General features: G+C 38.3%; 1 protein-coding gene across 2 annotated transcripts in view; it reads left to right on the top strand.

Annotated features, from left to right (window-relative positions):
• The window catches only part of PRKAR2B (protein kinase cAMP-dependent type II regulatory subunit beta), a 75396-nt gene that overhangs the window by 46821 nt on the left and 11769 nt on the right, over positions 1-16806 (top strand). For both annotated transcript variants that reach the window (XM_059472731.1, XM_059472732.1), the window contains exons 3-4: positions 10687-10739; positions 11808-11891. In XM_059472731.1, coding sequence (XP_059328714.1) covers positions 10687-10739; positions 11808-11891 — 137 coding nt within the window. The remainder of the gene's footprint in view (positions 1-10686; positions 10740-11807; positions 11892-16806) is intronic.

A 16806-nucleotide genomic window follows, 5' to 3' on the forward strand; every position in this document is an offset into this window, starting at 1 on the left:
AACGTCACGTAATTATTTAAAAATTGCTGGAGAAATCAGGAGGCCATTCATGCAATTCAGTAATTTCTTGTTTAGGGGACGAAGCTTGATCTTTCTTGATCAGCTGAAGGTGGAGAAGGATGCTTTTGTCATCACAGTCATTTATGTATGGAATAGACTGGGAAAGCCTATTGGAATGTTTGGAATGGGAAGTCCAACTGTCTTGTCAGTCTGATGCTGTCTGAGGTCATATTGTCAAGTATTCATCAGTGAACTCCTCCTGCACACATCTGTTATTTTCCTGGGGTTCATCTTTTCCTCAAGTGCAGAGTGGTTTTAAGTAAATACTGAGAAAATGGAGTTAAGGGATAGTGAACATCATAAAAGAGTAAAACACCTTGGAGCATCCTATGTGTACTGCTGACACCTCACTCAGCCATTCTGCATCCTCTTGGAATAGTATAAAACAAGATGGAGTGAAGTGGCACTGTGGAATTCTGCAAGATCCATAGATAGAAGAAGAAATAAAACTGAATTCACAATATGCAGGAAAAAGATAGATATGTTTGTGTGTTCACCCATTTAGTCTTTTGAATACAGCAGTATTTCGTTCATAATGGTGCCAAATGTGTATGTGTGGGAGGGGTGGAGGGTGTTTATAAACCTGAAAATAAAAAAATTCTCCTTTTTTAAAGTCCTCAGAGTGCACTGTCAGCATTTACCTTTGACTAAGGACTTTCTGAGAAACACTAGTTTCAAGTAGTGACAGGTCATTAGCTGAATGAGTGGAGGCTTTGGGGTTTTTTTCCTCTTAGAAAAAGATTAGTTCTGTGAGACCTCAATGTCTTTTTTCTTGTTCTGAGTGTCAAGTAGTCATGCAGTTACAGACAACTTCTATTATTAAAATATAATTGTAGGAATCTGTGTTTTCAGGGTGATTATTGTCCCTGTTCTTGGAGTGATAATATTTGTAGCCCATTTTTTGGCTTATTACAGTTGTCTGTGTGGTGTTGCAGATGCAGGTGAGCATGTACTGATGGCTATGTGGGACTTGCTTTTTTACCTTGGTGTGTAGTTACCAGTATTATTTAATCACAGCACTTTATATTTTGACTACGAAAAAGTAAAACAGCACATATATTATTTCATAGTTTTGATTTGTCTTCTGAACTTCCTTTGGCTATTTGAAAAGAATCCTGTCAGCAGAAAGTCTTGACTTTATTTTTTGGAATTGTTGAGAAAACAGATGTTCAAAATCAACCATTTCAAAACTTGGCAGAAACATTTTCCCTAATGTTTTTTGTCTACCTTGTCTTCCTGTTATATCTGGAACCTGTTTAGTAAGTTTGGTTTATCATATTTCTTACAGAGGATTATGTGAGCATGACGTACCCATTCAACCAAAGCCAACATACCTAAAATCAGCATGCTAAAATTCCAGAAGACAAGCTCTGTTAGCTCGTTTCATTTTGCCTAGCAGCCTGGGCCCAGGAGGAATGGGGAGCATCTCATTACAGAGTACTTGGGAATGTAGAATGTAGGGCACTTCTGGAGAATGGGAAGGGTGGGTTTAAGCTTCCTTCCCTTGGTCCCATAGGGTGAAAACCAAAGGTAACTTTGCTATAGCAACCATTCTTTCAAAGGGATGATTCCACCTCTTTTTTAGGTGCCTATTCGCAGCTTGCTGTTTGAATCCCATATGGCTGCAGGATTTTCTGTGAAGCCTGTTTGAGATTGACTTTTGCACTCCCTTATCTGCCCAGACCAAATCTTCACTCTATGTGGGATCACAGGCTTTGACATGTGCTGCTGAAGAACTCTTGAATTTATGAATTAGACATCATTCCAAAGGGTCATAGGTGTGTTCTAGTTTTGGAATTACGTGTATCTCCTTTATTTTGCACTGTGTACCATACTATCATACTGTAATACCTGCTGTTGGCAGGTTTTCCACCTTATCTGTTTAAATAAGTTTTAAACTGGTCAAATCCCCTGGCAGGACACTGAGGCAAGCTTGTCAGAGTCAATAGTTTTGGATTTGTCTCTACTCTCCCTACAGCCACTCTTTACACGAATCTTGAAGGTCACCTTCTGTTGTCTCCTCTCAATGAAATATTTGTCTGCTTTCTTGAATATTTTAATATCTTTATGTTTCTGGTTTTCAGTGATTATTTTCTTTGTCACTCCTAACCATTTTCTTCCCCTCACTACTTTCTTTTTATAGATATCTTGTTTTTGTCTTTAAACACTAGCACATAAAATAGCCATAAATATGTGCTTTCACAGAACAGCCACCACCTTTTTGTGTCACTAGTCTTTATAACTCTTTGCAGATCCTTGACACAGATTTCTCATGTATTTTCACTCCTATTTTCCAGCTGTTGTCTACATAGCAGGCTCTTTTGCCTTAAATACATTTTCTGAGAGGTGCTACCACTTTCCCAGACAGTTTTTATTTTTAACCCTCTTTAAATGGACTAACAAAATGGGCAAATATTAGGTTGCATTGCTCAGAATGTGGTTTTTTAACAGATGCAATTTATATTTGCTTACATTGTATGTAAGAGATGACTTTTGTAGTGGGAAAATAATTGTCTTTCTGATACCATCCTAATGCTGACTTGTCAATTAAAAAAAAATATCTGTAATGGAGGTACTATGTAATCACGTCACTGTATGGTTTGATATGAAATATAAATATGGCAGGAAGAGCAGGATGCAGTTCTGGGTTCTGTTTCTAATCTGTAGTATTAGCAAATATAAAGTTGAAATATATGCAGAGAACTCTGTGTCTGCTCAGACCTTGTCAAATATTTATGCATATTTTATATATATCCAAATAACACATTGTAGTGCTGTGAACTGCTGGGTTTGTATGAGAATGGGAACAGAAGGTTACACAAGTCAACATCAGAGTACAGTGTGTTGCTATAGATTGTGCTACTCCTTATGCTGTAGTGGGAAAGCTTGTGGAGGAAGTACTACAGTGCATGGTATATATTGGCAAACTCTTCTGGTGGAAGTACATCTACTTTTGCGATGATTTTATTGTTTAATAACTACCTGCAGTGTTCTGGACACTGTAATGCATGTTTGTGGTGGTTTTCACTAGCCAGATAGATGAAACCAAGCATTTCCTCAGACACCACACAAAACTGTCTCCTGCCACGAGCCAGAAGCCTGGCTGGGGTTGTTTTTTTCAGCTCCATCATGATAAATTGCACAAATATTGAAAGAACTGAAATAGGACTAGGAAGAGGACTACGTACTGTGGAAGTCCTTAGGGAAATTCAGTTAAAGCTCCTTTCTGGTGCCCTATTTAAAAATAGGGAATTCTTTCAGCTCCTTGTGCTGAAGTTTGAATAGATAATTTCTGTGAAGGAGCCTGCTTAGTGATTCTAACCCCTATGACTTCAGGGAGTAGTGTGCATCTTTGACCCAGCAATGAGTGTGCTAGCTGTGATCCAGAGTGCTTTGAAGCAGAGGAAGGTACTAACTAATTGTGGTCTAACACATCACAATTATCACTTTTAAGTACTAGATAATATTAAGACACTTGTGCAAAGGTGTCCACTCAACTGAGATAAAGTTATCCAAAAATGTCTTTTGGGGGGGTTCTCATGTTTCTTCAAATGGGCTTTCATAGTGGTCAGTAGAATCTTGATGAAACTTCTGCTTCATTGCAAGAAATTTTAAAATATGAATAAACCCCATGTGGACTTCTAAAGAGAATCCTTGTGAGGTTTTATGACTCACTATTGGCATGGACCTCATTCAAGATGCTACATGTTATGTTAGATACTTTTTCAGAGATGCTTGAGGAAATAGCTTGTCGTTCAACACATTAGAAATAGCACTGGTAGCAGATGGCCAAGAGAAAATGCTGTAGGAAAGTCGATTGTGTGACTCTGATTTCTTGCAAGTGTGTAGTGCAGGCTGGGCAAGGTCTTCCAGCTCTGGCAAAAGGAGGGTTTTGTTACTGAGCTGTGTAGCTGAGCACAGCCCTGGTGTTTGGTGGGTGATGGTGACCATGAAGCAGCGTTTGGGGAATTGCAGCCTGAGCACTGACAGCAAGAGTAGGTGACTGTCCTTCACGAGCAGCTGATCCTGAGACAGACTGTCTTGGCAGGGCTCCCAAGACTCTGATTCAGTCAGTTCCTGCCTAATGAACTGAAGACCACTTTCCTGATAATTTAGAAGAAACAAGCTGCCTGGATTTCATCCAGCTTCAGATTTTTACACTGACATTCTGAGCACATAGTTATTTGTGCTAGGTAGTTGACTGCTCAAAAGTCATTATCCCCCAAGTCATGTGGATTGGAGGGGAAGTTTATTTTTGGTTTGTTATGTATGAGGAAATCTCTACAATATGCATGTCTCTCTGATTGCCAGACCGCTTTTTCTGAGTGTACATACTTTTATTCCAGCTTGGATGGCACCTCTAATGTAAACATTCTATGTCTGAAAGGGTAATAACACAGAATTGCAAGGTATCAGGCATTCTGTGTATTCACCTATTATGCCTAGATAAAAGTTTCAGTTTAGTGACCCCCTCAGGAGTAGGCACTTCACAGACTTTTTTAGAGTATCATGGACGTGATAGCCCCAGCAAGCATACTTTGTTCCAAATTAGTTTATACTCAAAGTAATCTAAAATTCTTGAAATATCAGGGTTTGGCCCAATGGGTCTCAGCAACAGAGCCATTTGGTATTGCCTTATATCATACATGGAAATCAGATAAATTTTATCTGTCTTATTTCATTGTACACTCAGATAGATGAGAGGGTTGAGCAACCTTTCTCTGGGCTGTTCTTCAGTCCTTATGTTTGCTCACAGCTCTTCAATGGCATCTTCCATGTGGAAGATCTTTCCAGTCAAAACCAGGAAGACAGAAATAATAATGGTACTTGATAGCTGTAAGCCTTGAAGTTGAGACCATGACTGGGTATTTCTCACTGCTACCACCCCCAAAGGGTTGCTTTTGTTTGAAAAAAACTACTTATGGAATTGGAGTTCTGGGGCGCAGGGCTGTCTTTGTAATTCTTCTAGTGCTAGAAACTGGTGAGATGTCAGAAAATAGACTTCCATGTCAGAAAATTTGGAGGTCCAGTAGTGTTTGTCTAGTTTGGAACTGCCACCTGCTCTGCAAGGAGTGTCTGTGTACCGTATTTCTCATGCAAGAGAAGTAAATCCTGACAAAACAGGAAAAATCTCACACTGTCAGTAAGTCACCCTAGAAATTTCCATACAGTTAAACAGGGGAAGTGATGTTTTTACTGTATGAGGGAGTGGGCATAGCTGCCATAGACAGGAATGTTTATAGGGATGTATGACATGCTGTAGCCACAGCAGCTGGAGATGATCTGCTTCCATGCTCCAGCCTGATAGTCATGCTGGCAAAACTGAAGTCTTGATTTGAATGTGATGAAAAAATATTTTCACAGCTCTTCTTCTCTCCAAAAATTCTTTCTAATACAATTTCTGGCTTGGGAGTTCTATAGTTAGGAAAAAATACACATATAATGATTGGTTTCCCTGCCATGTTTTGAGTAAAATACATTATTCAGTGATTATATATTAATTTTCACTGATTTCTTTATTGATAGCTTCATTTCCTGTTGCATCAAGGGAGCAAGAGAGCATGACTAACATGTTTTCTGATCTTAAAATTGCCAACTGTATGTTAATTTTCATTTTAAAATTCATTTATGGCTGGAGTGACTGTACTGCTGATTTTGAATGTAGAGCATATTTACCAGGTGAAAACTAGAACATAGACTTTACTTGGAGTGATGAGTTAGAAATTATCAAAGTTTACCTCTGTCTTGCTGACAAAGCAATCCATCTAGAGTAGTGCACATATTTCAGTGCATGTGTATTCTCATAATACACTGACTTCTGACAGTTCATTTTTCTTACAAATACTTTGTCTTGATGTATTTGAATTTGTTGGTTTTGTGTCCATCTTGGGGAACTATATGTGAAACATAACCATTTGCTGGAAAAGCTGAAACAAAAAATTAATTTCACTTAGCTGAGCTTGGCAACCAGTGGAGAAGTATGTACAGTGTTTGTACCACTATTTTTTAATGCCACAATTATGTGTGGGTTGAAATCTGTCCCTAAGAATAGCAGTAGGATTGCTTTTTGAGCAATGATGTGAATATTGCATTCAGCAGTGGCACATAGCAAAACATGGCAGGGCATCTGAGCATGGTAAAGGATCATGGACTGAGTACTGCTGGGATGTGGAATGAGCTAGAGAGGTAAAAAAATAAAATATTGAACACTATGAGTATTTCAGCCACCAGGAGTGTGCAGTCATTCAGAATAATTAATGTCTGTGGTGCCAGTCATTAGTCATGGCCATGGTGCCTCAGGCAAAAGAGATGGGGGCCACAGACTGTCTCCTTGGAATACATGAAATAATGCAGAAGGCATCATGCTATTACTGCATGAGCAGCCTGTCATCATCATCAGAGGAGGAATTCCTTTGATTTCCAGGAAACACATACTAAATGGAGAAGTGGGGGAAACCAGTCTTGCAGCTTGTTGTGACTACTAGGACTCATCTCAAAAGGGATAGGAATTGCCTCAACCAATAAACCATCTTTTTAATTAATCCCATTTTAGTCTGGGCAGGTAATGCAGGTCAGAATAATCACTTTGTAGAAGTGCCTGTTTCTCTCCATTGGCTGTGACTGGAATCCAGATGATTTGTGCAGGTGGTGCATGGCTGTGTAAAAAGCATCTCAGTTCTGGATGATTCTCGTGTGCCAAACCCCAGTGTTCATGTAATAAAATTCAGTGAACCATAGTAATGTCAGAAATGGTATTTTAAGAAGCAAAATAAAATGTATCAAGTTTTTCCATGAGACATCTAGTGGTATGCAGTTAGAAATAAATGTGCAACTGAAATAAGAAATAAAGGAAAGGAAATTTTATATTTAAAACAGCAGATTCACAGCATTGGTATTTTCTTTGTGACCCAAATGAAGACAAAATAAGTACAGATTTGTAACCAGAAAAAGTAAGTTTCTTATCATAGATGATAAGAATAAATTCGTTTAGAATTTGGGCCTATGGGCACTAGTCAAGAGAAACTGCAGTTCTTAAACATTGCACCCATGACCACTGATAAACAAGAAATATTTAATGAAGGAACCTGCTGATGGTAGCTACTGGGACTGACTGAAATGCATTTCTAGCAGAGAAGAGTTGTGCAGAGACACAGGCTGACCCAGAATAAATACCTCAGGAACATACTCTCTTTCTGGACTGATCCTGCTACATGAAAGGGACATAAGGTGATTCAGGATGGGCATGGATGAGAAAAAAATCAATTTCTTTTGTGTGTTTTGGAAGACTTAAATGTTCAGCTGGGCCCTCTGAGACCTGTCAGTTCTGGCATAACAGTATCAAAGCTATTAAATGAAATTCCTGACTTGATTTAACTCTTTTCACATAGAGGTAAGGACAGGAGGTGCCTGTAGCTCAGGCTGAAGCTCACTCCATGCTCCCAGCAGCACACTGCACTGTAACACAGATTGTGGGCTCCCATGTACACATGCGTGCACTAGGGCACAACTGAAACAAAATAGTCATTTACATTGTGATGGGTTATATGGTGCTTGCTTGGCATGTTATTATTGTTGCTCTTTAATGAAATCCCCTGAAGTTTATTTCTGACAAGATTGTAGTAACTGTAGTACCATTAAGCAGTCTTTAGGAACATTTTGTTTATGTAGAAATAAATTATTATAGTTGTTCAAGAGATTGCAGACTTCCTTTTGTGGGCATTTGTAATTATTTGGGACCAAATCCAGTTTCCAGTAAGCTGGACAGGAATCTCACTCAGTTCCAGAGGAACTTGTGTCAAATTTCTTTTGGCTTTTGAAGATGCCGAGCTTTATAAAATTGAGATTTTAGTTGAGTGCCTCATACAGGGGGGACCAAGACTTTCCTTAATATATGCAATGATGTACTTTACCATGAAATCTTTTAAACTGGATGTGGTAATGAGGAGGTTGATGGGTCTACCTGGTTACTGGTTCATGAGTTGTTTGTATAATAACATAGGGAGTATGGGGAATAAACAAGAGGATACCAATGTTAATCCATGAGCAGTACTGTGACTGAACTGGCCTAGCAAAGACAGGGTGGGAGGACAGGGAGGAGGAAGAGGCTGTTGTATATTTGGTTCAGATATTTGTGCTGTGACCCAGCTGTAGAGGGAGTTGGACATACAGATGCTCTATGAGTAATAATAATAATAATAATAATAATAATAATAATAATAATAATAGTAGGAAAAAGCTCATGGGCTCCACTGTTATGCAGGCATTGCACAGACCACCAAACAGCTCAGGTAGGTGGGGATTTTTATTGTCAGGGTACAGGTGATGGTGAAAATGAGTGATTTTAATAAACAGTCACCTGCTGGAAGCCAATGAAGGAGAATACCAATGTGCTTTGCCATGCACTTATGACGAAATTTTGAGTCAGTGGGAAAAGTAATCTAAAGGGGAGCTATTATATTTCATACCAGCTCTAAGGGAGGAACTGCTGAAGAATTGGGAGAGAAAAGGCAGGTTGAGTGAGAATTACCCTGCAATTGACTCTCACATTTCAGGAAGGGAAAGAGGTAAAAGAATTAGAACAACAGGTTTTGAGGGACTATGAGAGGAGAGTGGGCAAAACCTCTTTGTAAGGAGTCTCAAGAAAAAAAGTTAAAGAATTGTTTGTTCCCCAAAGAAAAATTGTAGAGAGAAAAAAATGAAAATTGAGACAGCACAGGAAAAGGACAAAAAGCATAGTAAAATAAATCTGTCTGAGATATTAGAAGCTCATTTATGTCAAACACAAGAAGGAACAATGTACAAAATTAAAACTAGTTTGGATTATTTAGAACAAATACAAAAGAATAACAAATACAAAAGATGCAGAGAAAAAAACCAAACTAAAACACATAAAAGAAGCTAAGACCAAAAAAATGTGTACAAGGAAAGATTGTGTACAATAAGTACATGAGGAGTAACAGAAATAGTTCTGAAATTATATTTTTAGTAGGAGCATGTTCGAGGAAAGTGTTGCTCTACTGATTAACAGAAGCACATTGGTCTTCACCAGTGTTATTTTGAGTATATGGAAAAGAGCCTAGAACAGAGAAATGACAAATCAGAGAGTACTTAATGTGTTAGGTGTTCCCAGGTTAGCTGTGCCTCAGATTTGCTATACTTGGAAACTGGAAGAATTTTCTAAATTAGTCTCAGCCCTGTTAGCAGTTACCATTGAGAATCTGAAGAGGAAAAATGAGTGTGAAAAATAGAAAAACAGATCTGTCACAGATTTGCAGATCATTTTTGTTCCTAGAAAAATTACAGACAAGTATTCATTTTGTAAATACCTGGAGGGAAGTAACAAACAGCAATCAGCATGGATTTGTTGGAACTGTCTAGTACCCTGTAACAAGAGATTAAAATCTGTGGATAAAAGAAAAGGAGCAGATGCCCTACATTTTCATTTTAAGAAATGAAATTCTGAATACTGTCTTACAAGAGTCCCCTATAAACAAGCCAGGGAACATCAAGCAGTATTTATATGTAAGTTACATGAGATAGAGTTGCACAGCTGTGTGGATAAGGTAAACCCCAAGCAGCTACTTCTGTTTCACTCATGTATTCCACAAGAGTTTATTTTAGATACTAATATGTTTTTTCAGCAGTAATCTGGATTATGTTTTAGACAATATGCTTATTAAATTTGCAGTTGTCACAAAGCTGAGAATGAGTTGGAAGGATGCCAGAGAACAGGATTAGAATTGAAAATGATCTTGAAATGGCTTTGAAAATAAAGGAGTATTTAGCAGGTCTAAGGGTATGGTGTTATACTTGGGCAGAATAGCCATAGACAGGCATAGGACAGATGGTTAAGCAGTAGGTTTTGAAAATTATACATGTCATAAATATTACACACATAGAAATAGCCAAGGTATTGAAGAAGGCATGGATGGATGAGAAAGACATGTAGCCTGTAAAATTTAAGGAGTAATTCATCTGATGTACTCAGTGCTCTGCTTGGTTCAAATACTGGGACCAGTTTGAGCAGCACATTTCAATAAGGATATAGCTAATTAGAGGGATTTCAGGGATTGGCAATAAAGATGGTTAGAGAGCTAAAAAACAGGACTTGTAAGGAAAAAAAAAAATCAAGAAACATCTTAGAAAGTAAAGGGTAGGTAGGAACAAAAAGTTTTCAAATATGTGAAAAACCCCAGCAAAGCACCTTGAGCAAACCAACCAACCATCCAAAGAAACACACCCTAAACCACCTCAAACCTACACAGATGAAGGGAAAGATCTAATCTCTACATCCTTTATAGATAGTTTAAATTATAAGAGAAAGAATTAATTTAGGCATTGAAAAAACATTCCTGACCATTAGGTGAGATACTTAGAACAAGTTAGGTGAGAAATTGGTGAGTATATTAGCAGTCTTTCAAAACAGGGCAAGCATATCCAAAAATGACACAAAAGTGTATCAGCTTTGTTTCATCTGCAGTTTGGAGTTGAGTTGCTCTGGACCCTCTCAGCAGTTTTACATTACTGTGTATTATTGCTGTGCCACACAATGCATTCTCTGTTCTGTAAATCTTGTGAAACACTGCTGTAATTGGAATTAAGATTATGCTTTTTCTTTTATTTCAGTGTGTGCAGAAGCTTACAATCCTGATGAGGAAGAGGACGACGCAGAATCTAGGGTACTTCGTGCTTAGAGTCAAATACTTTTTCAATTCTCAGGCATTAAATTTAGGAGGAAAAATGTAACAGCTTTACAATTTCTTTCCAAAAACTTTGTTATTATAATATACTTTAGTAACCTTTTGGGAGTTTGTGTTAAAGGAACATTTAAAAATTCTCTGTAATAGTCACCCATGTAGGACTTGATGTATTATTCTTAATTACCAAACCTGTGGTACATGGTTAAGGAAACATTTTTGTGCAATTATATTTACCCAGTGAGCACCTGCTTCTAAAAACTCTTATTTGGTGTCCTCATAATCTTGCAGTAGTTTCCTTTTTCAAAAGGCACTGTAAAATTGCCAAGATTTTTCAAGGTACAATGTGACAAATAATGAACTGTATTTATTTCTTTTATTTGTGTCACTACTTAGCTTTTAAGATGAAATAGCATGAGTTTCAAGAGAATTTTAATTGTTTATATTCTGCCTAATTTTCAGGCTTGTAACACTGTCCAAAAGGTTATGCTATGGTATTACAGCTATACATAGCATATCTTGGGAAGATTATGAGTTCAACAACTTGATTGACACTCAGATAACCCAGACACTGGTAATTTATAAATTTCTGGCTCACTCAGATAGTGTCAAATCTGTTGTTTACTCTGTGAAACTTGTGATATAAATTTAACACAGATACTATTTCACACAGTATTCTTTGGGAAGTAGTCGTGGCAAATGGCTGAATGTAACAGTGGTGTTTTTTATAAAACATGCATGCCCCAAATATGATTGGAGATTGGTAGCAATAGTGTAGATAAAGGTGTCCAGAATGGCTTGCAGAAATGAACTGGATTCCACAGGTGTAAAGATCTTGTGAGCTTAAATATAGCAGTGTTTCATTTGCTGATTCTAGGGTGATACCATTTTATCATTGAGTGTTTATTCAAATCCTGAAGGTTTTGAAACTAGAGAGTCATGAATCATGGCCAAAATATTGTGTAAAATGCTTAGTTGAATTAGCTCAGTCCTTCAGCTAGTGCTACTGTATGATAATCACTCTAAGAGCTTTTGTGTTCTATCGCTCAGATTATTCACCCCAAAACAGATGATCAGAGGAACAGGCTGCAGGAGGCGTGCAAGGACATCCTTCTTTTTAAGAACCTAGACCCGGTAAGAAATTCTTGGTAATGAACATCATTTAGCAGTGCTGCTAAGAATTGTTTCTTTTGAGCTTTGGAACAGAAATGTACAGATTTGACTTCTGTAACCTCTTCAGTATACTTTCTTAACCATTTAATAAATTCCAGAAATTTTTTAGAACTGATACGTCACATATAGAGACTTTTGTTTACTTCCACAAGTGATAATATTGAAATATGAATAAGTTCATTCATTAAAATGGATACATTAATCATGTTAATTATTGTATTCTCTTATTTTAAATCTTCCTGTACACTGATGTCTGTAAACATATCAGTTAACTGGAATGTGTAAGTTTTTTTCTGTTAGTTACTTTTTAGCATCAAAAGGTGCTGAGTGCTCCATCAAAACAGAAAATTACCCCCAAAGCCTTCAGTTTAGCTATGGATGTAATTGAACAAGTGAATTATGAAATAGAGGGAAAGAGAAAGGTAGCAGTGATGTGTTTACGTTATTATTTTGCATAATATAGATACCATAAAAAAGCTTCAGGTAATTTTCTTCCACGCAAATAATTTCTTTCTGTTTTGTGTAAAAACAACCATGAGCTTTTAAGAAAGCCTAAATGTACTGAATGAATGATCTGGATCAGACAAAGGTGATAATGCTACCAAAGAAGCACACAGGATTGTTTTAGGGAAAAGGTGAGTATATCAATCAAAACTTGCATACTGAGGTTAGGATGACTCACAGCATCCCAAATGCTTTCTCAAGAGATTTGTTTCAGTGCTGTCAAGGGAGGGAGCATGGGGGAAAGAGAAACAATTATGTAGATTTTTAAATATGAGAAGAGAAAGTTTAAAATTTGATTCAAGAGGGAGCTAATGGAAGGACCAGCCTGCAGCTCTGTTTGGAAGTCAGGTGCTGTTACAGAAAATGCACATTAATGCAGGCTTCCAGCTCCTGCTTCTGTCTGCACAAAGGCTGAACCCTGACCTGAGTTCTGTTCCCCTAGAGGCCCTGAGGAGCAGTGACCACAAAGCCCCAGCTCAGCAGAAGCCTGGAGTTATTGTTATGGAAAGGCATCAGGTCTCCACATGGGTGCTCATACATGTGCATTTTTGGGACAGTGGGATCCTGACACAGAAGGTTTCCTCACTCCCTCTTGCTGTCTGGTTAACAGGGAGTTAATCAGCTGTTCCACTGTACTTGTTCAAGCTAAAGCCATGTACTCATCTTCCCTTCTGCTCCTCAGTTATTCTTAATAGCTTCAGGGAATCAAAGTCATTTGTGGGCATCTGGACATGAAACTGCTTTATTATATATTTTCCTTATTGTTGGTGTGTCCTGGCTTCCATTTGGCTGGGCCATCATTACATTAGCCTGCCAGTGGCATTTTGGCAGACCCCTCTTGGTTAAGCTCTGAGCATTTCTCTCTCTTATGAGCCCTGCAACACGATGGATTATTGTGTGCTCCTAGAACCTGCTGTGGTGTTAACAGTGCTTACAGCATCAACCCTCTGGATGGGATCTGCTTTGCATTACAGCAAGAGCTAGAGCTTCTGTCTCAATGGTCATCAGCCACCTGCTCTGTGGGCTGCATTGTAATGTTGTGTAGGCATAGAGCACTAAACTGCTCCAGTGTGGGCACCTCATGGACTTTTTCCAAGGATTAATTCTTCCAAGGAATACTGAGGGATTATTTCCTCTGTTTATGAAGCTCTTCTCAGGACTGTGCTTGCTGTCTTGATACTGATGTTTTGAACTATTTTTTAAAATTCTTCTTTTGAATCAGTTCCTTGTATTAGCTAATAGTTCCCACAATCTGTTCCAGGTGTTTAGCAGAAGGCTTCTCATCTGAGTTCTCCCTTTGAGGTGTGCAATCCAAAGCCTTGATATGTGCTCTAGGGATCTCCCAAGTCTTGTTCACCTCCGTTTGCTCAGATTGTCCTGTGGATTAAGAACACTTCCTCCTGCTTGAAATCCTTTAAGGCAGCATTCTGGAAAGCTGAATAAGATAATTTCTGTAAAAGAGTTTTCCATTACAATAATTTTACTCATAAAAACGCTGGAAAACTACTGAGCTCTGAAGGGAGCAAAGATATTAAAATGAAGCCTTCTTAAGTCTGGCTTGTTCCTTTTTGGAGCCAGGATCTGTAGTCCCTGGGGAACTTCTCCCACTCCTCCTTCTTGTTCTGCTTCTGAGCAGCAACTCAAGGGCTCTGCCACTGTAGCTGCAGTAATTAAATATTCCTGTGCCAGCTCTCTTCCTCACCTCTGCATCTCCATGAGAGATGCTGCAGTTTACAGAGTGGTGTATTAGCAAAAACCTCATTCATCTTGAAGAGAGATAATATCTTCTGCTGCTAAAGCTCAAGTCTCTGGAACAAAAGTTAAGCTTTGTATTGATAGCATCTCCTGCTACCACTGTTGTGGGTTTTGGTTGTTTTTTCCTTTGTATTGAACTTCAGCTTCTTTCTGCTGTGGTTCATGTACGAAAGTCACTATTTCAGAGGTCACTTAGAGGGGAACAGATGTAAAAGGCTTAATGGCTTTTCCCTGATGGCCTTTTAGAGGGTGTCAAATACCATTTTCAAATACAGAACAACATGTCTTGTCACACAGTAACATGTCACACAATCTCTTACAATGTGATCAGAATTGCATTCAGTACATGATGCTCAGTGAAGTCCCCTTTTCTTAACACTTTACCCACCTTCACACACTGTATTTTAATTGGAATGGAAGGATAAGATAAGGCTATCACTAAAGCCAAAGGAGAAGTTGCAGTAGTTGGGAGTGATTTAAAGTTCTCTGCTCAGCGTGTTAATTATAGAGGCCATTTGAAATTACAAAAGCCATCACATAAAATAAAAACCCAGCAGAACCAATTTAATGTAGGGCTAAATGAGAGAGGAGAACCTTCAGCCTTTGAGACAACTTTAGGACTTGCTATACATACACAACACTGTCTTGAGCCCTCGTTTAACTATAGTAGTTTTTGAATAACAGGTAAATTTGCACATATATATATATATATATATATATATATATATATATATATATAAATATCAATATTTCACATATTGTCTGTGATTAAAAATATAATAATGTAAAGAAACACCAGTTCTCATACATTTCCCTGAGCAACATTCCTATGTTTTAAAGGCCAACTCTTAGAGTCTAAAGTCTGTGAAGTTACTCGAATTTTATGGAAACTTTCTTTAATTTTGTACATGAATGAGGATGTGAATGGCCAATGAATGTGAGTTCAGTAATGTGTTCCTTAGTCAACTCCCTTAAATAAAAAGTACTTTTAAAGAATTGATCTTGTAGCAATTTTTTGCCTTTCTGAGGGCTTAATCATTTGCCATCAGTTGCTGTCACTCAGTATCAGTTTTTCATAGTGTGTTACAGTTTTGGAAAAATCACTTCAAGAGAAGAATATGAATTGAAACATGCTTTTGCAACAAGATCAGGGAAGGAGGTTTTGCAGAGGTACTTGGTTACTTTTTAGAGGACCAGATCAGGAAAGAATCAGGAGACAAGTCTATTCAGATGCTTGTTTTCTTTTTCCTTTGCTATATTAGATTTTTTCATTCCTCTTCTAAAGTATCTCTTCCTGTTCATCTTCCCAGGAAAACCTCTTCCTCTTAGAGTGTTGTTTATTGTCCTTCTCAGTTGCCTGCCTCCCCGTTGCCAGACACTATGATAATCCTGTTTGCTCCCAGGATTGCCATGGTGTGCCAGGCTGGTTACTCTGCCTGCTCCCTCCGTGGTGCTCCAGGTGCTGGAGGTTGCCACAGTGGCTCTGAAGCTGCTCTTGGCCTTCCACTTTCACTTTGTGTAACCCAGCAAGGAGAAAACAAGATGATGACCAAATGTCTTCAGCCCTTACAGAGAACAAGCCGGGAGCTGCTATCACTGAAATTTCTCTCTGTTCACCCTAACAACTGTTTTATCACCAGGAAGAATAGCAGCAGCTCATCTACTGGCCAAGGAAGCCTACATTTTTCACAATACAATTCAGAGTTGTTCTTTTGGTTTTGTCTTTTACAAGGAAAATGTGCTGGGCTGATTAACAACAGGCTATTTGGTTTGGAAATTACAGCCTATAGGGCAGCAGTTAAAAACCTGATGAACCTTTTATCAGAGCAAGAGGCTGGCTCAAGGGGCTGATACCATCAAAGCTGAGCTGTGTCCTTGCACTTACAGTCTGAATCCTTTCTTTGGCAAAAATTCACAAGCAGTGCAAGCAGTGTTAGAGCATCTATTCTCTTTCAGAGAAGTTTCATATTGGAGAGCTTTGCCCTGCTAATGCTTGTACAGAATATATAAAATAGGTCTTGACCCTTTTCTAAAAAGTAATAAATTATACATACTGTTCACAAATATGCAAAAGCAATTTCTGGGCATATTGCCACTTATGTACCTGGAGAATTAGTGTAAGACAGCACAAATATTGATTAATCACTTAGAATTTATTAACTTGAAGGAAGATGAAAGAGAAGATAATGTAACTGTTTTATGAATAGTGGAACCTTATACTTAAGGTCAAATCATTCCTTGAAACCACTAACAGAAGATTCTCATGCTGCTGTCAGGTTCTTAAGAATTTTTGGGAAGAATTGAAACTACAGATTTTGGAGCGATTAATGGAAATATACATTTCCCCCTCCCCCATTCATACATACATACATACATGTATGTGTGTGTGTGTGTGTATACACACACATACACACATATACACATTTATAGGTATATCAACTGTGTGTATAATATATGTAACTGAGCCCAGAATGCTTGAACATATTAATACTCATAGAAGACACAAAGGTGGTGACACTGAGGTGCCCTTCCAGAGAAGGGCAGTGGAGCTGGGGCAGGGTGTGGAGCACAATTCCTGTGAGGAGCAGCTGAGGGAGCTGGGGGTGTTCAGACTGGA

This window comes from Ammospiza nelsoni, chromosome 5 (assembly GCF_027579445.1).
Source record: "Ammospiza nelsoni isolate bAmmNel1 chromosome 5, bAmmNel1.pri, whole genome shotgun sequence".
NCBI classification, from domain to species: domain Eukaryota; kingdom Metazoa; phylum Chordata; class Aves; order Passeriformes; family Passerellidae; genus Ammospiza; species Ammospiza nelsoni.